This window comes from Rhinopithecus bieti, unplaced genomic scaffold (genome assembly GCF_001698545.2).
Source record: "Rhinopithecus bieti isolate Rb0 unplaced genomic scaffold, ASM169854v2 scaffold_6708, whole genome shotgun sequence".
NCBI lineage: Eukaryota > Metazoa > Chordata > Mammalia > Primates > Cercopithecidae > Rhinopithecus > Rhinopithecus bieti.
The window spans coordinates 4,043,021-4,050,738 of record NW_016806329.1 but is presented as its reverse complement, the minus strand read 5'-3'; the positions used below and the strand labels follow the sequence as shown (position 1 = coordinate 4,050,738).

At 37.8% G+C, this 7,718-nt stretch overlaps 1 protein-coding gene across 1 annotated transcript in view; it reads right to left on the bottom strand.

The window, feature by feature from the left end:
- Positions 1-7,718, bottom strand: part of UNC5C (unc-5 netrin receptor C) — a 394,905-nt gene that overhangs the window by 137,988 nt on the left and 249,199 nt on the right. Inside the window, exon 3 of the mRNA XM_017875500.1 lies at positions 413-556. Coding sequence (XP_017730989.1) covers positions 413-556 — 144 coding nt within the window. The remainder of the gene's footprint in view (positions 1-412; positions 557-7,718) is intronic.

The window sequence follows — 7,718 nt, the reverse complement described above, 5'->3', positions numbered from 1 at the left end:
TTTTTTTTTTTTTTTTTTTTTTTGGCAGAGTCTTGCTCTGTCGCCCAGGCTGGAGTGTAGTGGCCCGATCTCCGCTCGCTGCAAGCTCCACCTCCTGGGTTCACGCCATTCTCCTGCCTCAGCCTCCCGAGTAGCTGTGACTACAGCACCCGCCACCATGCCCGGCTAATTTTTTTGTATTTTTAGTAGAGACGAGGTTTCACCCTGTTAGCCAGGATGGGCTCGATCTTCTGACCTCATGATCCGCCCGCCTTGGCCTCCTGAAGTGCTGGGATTACAGGCGTGAGCCACCGCACCCGGCCTTTCCAGGATTTTTGACCAGGTTTCTTTGGTGCTGGAGTAGTCATAGTGTAAACTTTCCTTTACGTGCATCAGCTTCTGAGACCCAAGGTGCTTATATACAATGACTCACATGCAATGCGCACATACGCCTTCCGGCTCTTTGTGGTACCCGCTGAGCTCCAGGCCACACACTGGCACCAGTAATCTTCAGGCCCAAAGAGTTCTTCCACTTGCTGGCGCGAAATCTCAATACTCACTTCCCGGACAATGAGACCTGACAAGAGAAAAAGAAAGATCGAAGTCAACACGAGACTCATACTAAAGAAATATAAACCATCACATCATATTTTTCCCCCAGTCGTCCCTTTTGATGCCATGAACAACCTAGATATTGTCTCTCATCTTTTTTGATTTTCTTCTCACTCCAGTAATTTTATTCCAATTTTTCATTCTCTTATTTGTTATTTCAAATCTTCTGGATTATTCTGAGGATGAAAGTAGAATGACTCTATCCTTCCACAAAATAATTCCTTTCCCAATATAGCTTGCTATTTTTTTACCTCTGTATTGAAATACAAACTTGAATTTCACATCTTCTAGGGTTTTTACCTCAATTATATAGTTGTCGGTAAAATAACCATATATACACAGACTTACAACAGCTAAAAACAACAGTCATTGTGGTGATTATTTAATAACTAAATTACTTTAACAGTTGTGTTTCAGTTAAATGGCACATTGTTTTTCTTGAAAGAGATACTAGCCTTAGTTAACAAACTTCTGGTATCGTATCCAAAGAATATATAACTTTAAGGTTTTCGTGCCTAATATTTTGAAAGCCCAAAATATTTCTCTGTAATTGTAATGTACTAAAACCCTGTTAAAGGTAAAGTAGCCTCCCGCTAAAATGCTCAAATACTTGGAATTTATTTCACAGCATTATGTAATCTTGAACAACAAAAAATTGAACTAGGCATCTGGGATTATCATTTTAGAGGTATTTATCTTGAATTATCAAGGCTGTTTCAGACATTCATTCTTCAGTGTGCCTCTTTGCCCTGAGCAAGAGGGGTTATCTGAAACACATATGTGGGCAACTGCCAGTTCTCCCAGAGCTTGAACTTGCACACTTCCAGCATGGAGTGTCCATTGAGGGAACCAGCAGAACACCCCTAGGGAGGAGGAGAATTCGCTTTGGGTCAAGTATAGTTATAGTAAGAATGACTCAATGTATTGTTTTGCACTATTCATATGTCTTTCTATTCATTTATTCTTTGAATAAATATTTATTAAGTATCAATTATGTAAAAGATACTGTATCAACACTTGTGAAAATCATCAGTAAGACAGTCCTTCCCCTCAATGAACTTATATTATTGTGAAGAGGTATCATATTAACAATGCATTATACAAGTTATTATTTAGGTACAATTGCATTCAATGCTGCAAAGGAGAGGCATAGGGATGAGAGTGAGTAATCAGGGAACCCAATCTAGCATGAAGGATCCAGTATGAGTTAGCTTGGTTCAATCATATGGTGAGCAGGAGGGACAGGACATACGGGAAAGAGCAGGAAAGGGAATTAGGAGTTTGAGAATTTAGGAGAAGACAACTGAGCACTACCCACAGAGAATAGTGGCATGAGATAAAGCTAGAGACAAGAAAGGGTCTAGTTTATATAGTCGTGTAGACCAGTGTTTTCCAAAGTATGGCCCCCAGAGCAGCTTCATCAGTCCTGGGAACCTGCTGCAAATGCACATTCTCAGGCTCCATGCCAAACTCACTGAATAGGAATCTCTGGGGGTGGGGGGCCAGCAATCTGTGTTTTGACAAGCCTGCCAAGTAATCCCAATGCATGCTGAGTTTGAGAACGACTCACATCTACAATGTTTAAAATTCTCAGTTTCCCCCAGACACTGTGGCTCACACCTGTAATCCCAGCACTTTGGGAGGCCAAGGCAGGCAGATCACTTGAGGTCAGGAGTTCGAGACTAGTCTTGTTAACGTGGTGAAACCCTGTCTCTACTAAAAATACAAAAATTAGCTGGGCATGGTGGCACACGCCTGTAATCCCAGCTACTCGGGAATCTGAGGCAGGAGAATCGCTTGAACCCAGGAGATGCAGGCTGCAGTGAGCTGAGATCGCACTCCAGCCTGGGCAATGAGCGAGACTCTGTCTCAAAGATTTGCAGCTTCTTCCTAAAAGCCATGGATATTACTAAAGTGTTTTAAGCAAGTAGATGACATGATCAGATGAGAATTAAATATATACATAGATATCACATATAAAAGAGATATATAGATGTGTGTGTATGTGTGCATGTATATATCTGTGTGTATGTGTATGTGTATTCAATTCTTTATAGTTTAATAAGTTCATAAAAGTTATAATTTCTCAAAATGTTTGATGATAGGTGACAGGAGAGGGTATATTTTCTGGAACTCCTTAAAAACCGTATTTTAGAACTTTCCTTAACACCTGGAAAATATTCAAATGACTAAACACACTCAGGGAAATTAACAACTACCAATGGGAGTAGGAGCTGTCCCACTGGGGGAACAAACAGTATTTCCTATCAAGAGCTGATGGGGCTTGTGTCATAGAAACTGCTAAGCTCATAGGCCCATTAATGACTATCTAAATGGAAATGAAGCCCAAGAAAGTGGGTTTTATAATCCCAAGGCATGACAGGATCCTAAGGGGCAACTCTATTGTCAAAAGCTTATAAAGTATATTTAAAATTTTTTCAATGTTTTGAAAGTTAGTAAACCTTGTATATAGTCGTGTAGACCAGTGTTTTCCAAAGTATGGCCCCCAGAGCAGCTTCATCAGTCCTGGGAACCTGCTGCAAATGCACATTCTCAGGCTCCATGCCAAACTCACTGAATAGGAATCTCTGGTTTATATATTAACCAGTTTAAAAAGAATTTCCAAGTAAGTGGCATATTCCAATCCATCACCCTTCTGTGGAAAGAAGATTAGTATATTATTTTAACCAATGTCTAACCAATATAACAATCCTCTCAGCGAAAACCCCAGGCCATTAACAAATAACACCACTTTGCCCCTCTTTCCTGGCCCCTGCTCAGGCCTCTCATTTTCCTATCTTATTGTATTTTTTCACATTATTCCAATTCTGGAAATCTGTGGGAAGATGGAACACAACCTCCTTCCCCAGTCCCCATATCTTTCTCTCTCTCTTTTTTCCCCCCTACTCTCTGATGTTTGATGTTTTTTTCCTGCTTTATTTATTTATACATTCCCTCTTCATGGGGAAATTCAGTTACTGGAAACAAACCTCTTCCTTTAAGATTACTGCAGTAACTTACAGTCATCAAAGGGCTGATAAATTTGCAATATGTGTTTCCTTAGAACTATAATAGCTCTTTATATGATGCAGAGCAGCAACAAATACGCTCAGGATATTAAAACCACATCCAAATATTTGGTGTCCCAAGATGATAACTTCAGGTCTCATTCTCCCCCACTTTTACTTAAAGCAATTACAGGAAGCCTAATTAAATGCTGGAGGAATTCACTAGGTCCACTGTATCCTTTAGCTCAAATAGGCTCATGGATGGTTCTACTGACCACAAATCTGAAGCCTTTTAAAAAGCCACAGACCAACTCTCCTGCTACAGGAGTTATTCATAGTCTGAATGCTCTGAATTGTATGCCTCAGGCTCCCTGTGGGCACTGGAGTCGAGCACACACTGATTTTTGTATTCAGCTTCACAGATGTCCCATTCAGGAGGAGGTGAGTTGTGTACAGTTGTCCTATTACACAGCCCAGAGTTTACATTCCAACTTTTGGTCAACAACATAAGAGTAAGAAAGAACTGAAGCATGAAGTATCTAAATACTTATGGCTCAGAAGAATTCCATAGAATCAGCTGCATTATTCAGACTCTGAGCTACTTGGTTCCATGCCATGTTTTCATAACCATAGCTAAGTTTATTACCTATGATAGTTTGTTCATCAGACCAGAGCCTAGTGGTTTGGGTAGAAGTAGATAATATCTTTTCTCTTTGAACCTATAATTTCAAATCTGCTTGAAGTCTGGAGATGGAAAAAAGCAAACTACCTTATATTTGAAATGTCATCAGCATTACTTCTAAGATGGTTTGCTTTGAAGAGCATTTGAGAACTTGAAATTGGTTTCAGGTTATTTAAGGGTGGGGAAATGCTTCGGTCTACAGGACTTACTCAAATACAACTGTGTAGTTTCCATCGCATCTGATAACATCAAAGATTTCCCATCGCAGTGCTTGCTTTAATAGTGGCATCTCAAGGATGCATGCTGTTTGAAGTTTGCAGTGATTTGCTTTTATAACAGGATTCGTTGTGGTTTGGGAGCCAGAGTGCAGGAAATTAATTAGCATGTTATTCCAAGAGGTTGTGCGATGAGTATGAGTGTGCACTTGTTAATAACACATTTCAAATGAATATAGAAATCCAGATTCAAATGCAACCCTCTGATTGGATATTTGTGAGGGCATACATGAATATGGCCATAAGACTGGATAATGACATGACATTTATTTCTTATTTTTAGCATACATTTAATTTCATAATAGTGGTAAGGCATCACAAATACTGTTTTTCTAGGATACTACTATAAAGTGAGCACAAATACATGCTTAATCTAATTAAATAATTACTTATAATAATATCTATATTTCCCAAAAATGTAATCTACAGTGCTATCAAACAAATTAAGTATTAAAGTCCATTAATATCAGATATTACGTTAAGTTGCAGAAATGTGAGGATGAGTCAAACATTACTCAGCCTCAAGCTCTTCATATATTTTATTTATTTTTATTTTTATTTATTTAATTTTTTGAGACAGAATCTCACTCTGTCACCCAGGCTGGAGTGCAGTGCTGTGATCTTGGCTAACTGCAAGCTCTGCTTCCTGGGTTCATGCCATTCTCCTGCCTCAGCTTCCCGAGTAGCTGGGACTACAGGCGTCCACCACCATGGCTAATTTTTTTCTATTTTTACTAGAGATGGGGTTTCACTGTGTTAGCCAGGATGGTCTCGAACTCCTGACCTCGTGATCTGCCTGCCTCAGCCTCCCAAAGTGCTGGGATGACAGGTGTGATCCACCACACCTGGCCTCTCCATACATTTTATAAACATATCTTGTTTATTAGGTGATACTGAAAAAAAAATCACACATCGTCTTAAAACACATTTTCATGATCATGAATTTGCACCTTCTGATATTCCATGTATGTTTCTTTGAAAAGTATCCTAACCCAACTTTAGACTTAGGTATTATGTATGCCTGAGTTGTATTCCTCCCCATGACTTAATCTTTCTTATGGCAAAAGGAAGTTTTAAGATACCATGTTGTGCAGGCCTGGCAATTTGACTTTCTCCAGCGATCTCTCTAATTGGAGAAGAACTGCAGAGCTCACTCCACCAAATCTCATTATAGTACATTCACAGTTAGGACACAGGTTGGTAGGAAATGTACAAACTTGCAGGTTGGGATGTTCTGGAATACATTACAAAGTTTTATTGAATTACTGTGATCTTTTCATACTTTCTTCCAGTGCCTCATTCTATTATAAGCTTTTACTAGTATTATTTAAAATATGAAACATATCAGTTCTAGATGTCTTAGTATCAACTAAATCATGCAAACACCCTGTCATTATTTAAAAGGATATCATACCATAAAAACTGATTATTGTTTTAGCACCTTATAACTCTTATTAAAGTAATTAAAGTACGATAACTTAAAAGGCAGAATTTCAGAATCAAGATACAATGTTGTGTTACATGAAGTCGTTCAACAATCTTTAACTATAGTAGGAAGGTATTGTTAGCACAAAATTTACCTACTCTTTGAAATGTTTTAATTGAATTTTTAAAATATTGTTTAATATATAAGCAAACTATATAATTTAACTAAAGTTATTTTGTGCAAGTGAGAATTGCAACTTACTGGTGTATTAGCTTTATTATGAGTATAATTTTGTTAAAGTTACATCTACTATCTTTGTGATTAAGATGAATATAAGAAACGCAACACTTACAGAGACTGAATCATGAAGGAATAGAAAACTTGAACAGACCAATTATCAGTAAGATGATTACATCAGAAATAAGTCTCCCACCAAATAAAGGCCTAGGACCTGCACTTTTATTTAAGAAGAACTAACCTTAACCTTTCTCAAACTCTTCCAAAAAATTAAAGAAAAGAGACTACTTCCAAATTCATGTTACAAAGCCAGCATTATCCTCTTACCAAAAACTGCTGAGGACACAAGAAAAGAAAAGTACAGGCCAATAACCCTGATAAACAAAGATGCAAAAATCGTCAACAAAATACTAACAAACCAAATGCAGCAGCACAGTAAAAGGATCATGCACCCTTATCAAGTGGAATATATTCCTGGGATGCAAGGATGTTTCAACATATGCCAATCAATCAATGTAATACATCACATCAACAAAATGAAGGACAAAAATCATACGATCATCTTAATAGCTGTAAAAAGAACATTTGACAAAATTCAACATCCTTTAATGAGAAAAACTCTCAACAAATTGGATAGAAAATGAATGTATCTCAACACAATAAAGCATGTATGACAAGCCCAGACCTAGCATTATGTTCAACAGTGAAAAGTTGAAAGTTTTTCCTCTAAGATCAGGAACAAGACAAGGATGCCCACTCTTGCCATTTCTATTCAATGTAGTACTGTAAGCCTTCGACGGAGCAATTATGTAAGAGGGAAAAAAAATCTAAATCACAAAGGAAGAAGGAAATTGTCTCTGCTTGCAGATGATGTGCTGTTACATTTGGAGAATCCTATAGACTAAACAAAAACCATTAAAATTAATAAATGAATTTAGTACAGTGCAGGACACAAAATCAAAATATAAATATCAGTAATGATTCTATACATGAATGATAAACTTTCTCAAAAAGAAACAAAGAAAATAATCCCATGTATAACAGCTACAAAAATAATAAAATACACAGAAATAAATTTAACCAAAGAGGTGAAAGTGCTGTGCACTGAAAACAATGAAACATTAATGAAAGAAATTGATGAAGAAAAACATTAATGGAAGTCCAGACGCGGTGGCTCATGCCTGTAATCCCAGCACTTTGGGAGGCAGAGGCAAGCAGATCACTTGAGGTCAGGAGTACGAGAGCAGCCTTGCCAAGATGGTGAAACTCTGTTTCTACTAAAAATACAAAAATAAGCTAGGCATGGTGGCAGGTGCTTGTAATCCCAGCAACTCGGGAGGCCGAGGCAGAGGATTGCTTGAACCTGAGAGGTGGAGAGTTCAGTGAGTTGAGATCGCGCCACTGCACTCCAGCCTTGCCTACAGAGCAAGACTCTGTCTCAAAAAAAAAAAAAAAAAAAAAAAAAAAAAAAAAAAAAAGAAAGAAAAAAAAAAAAAAAA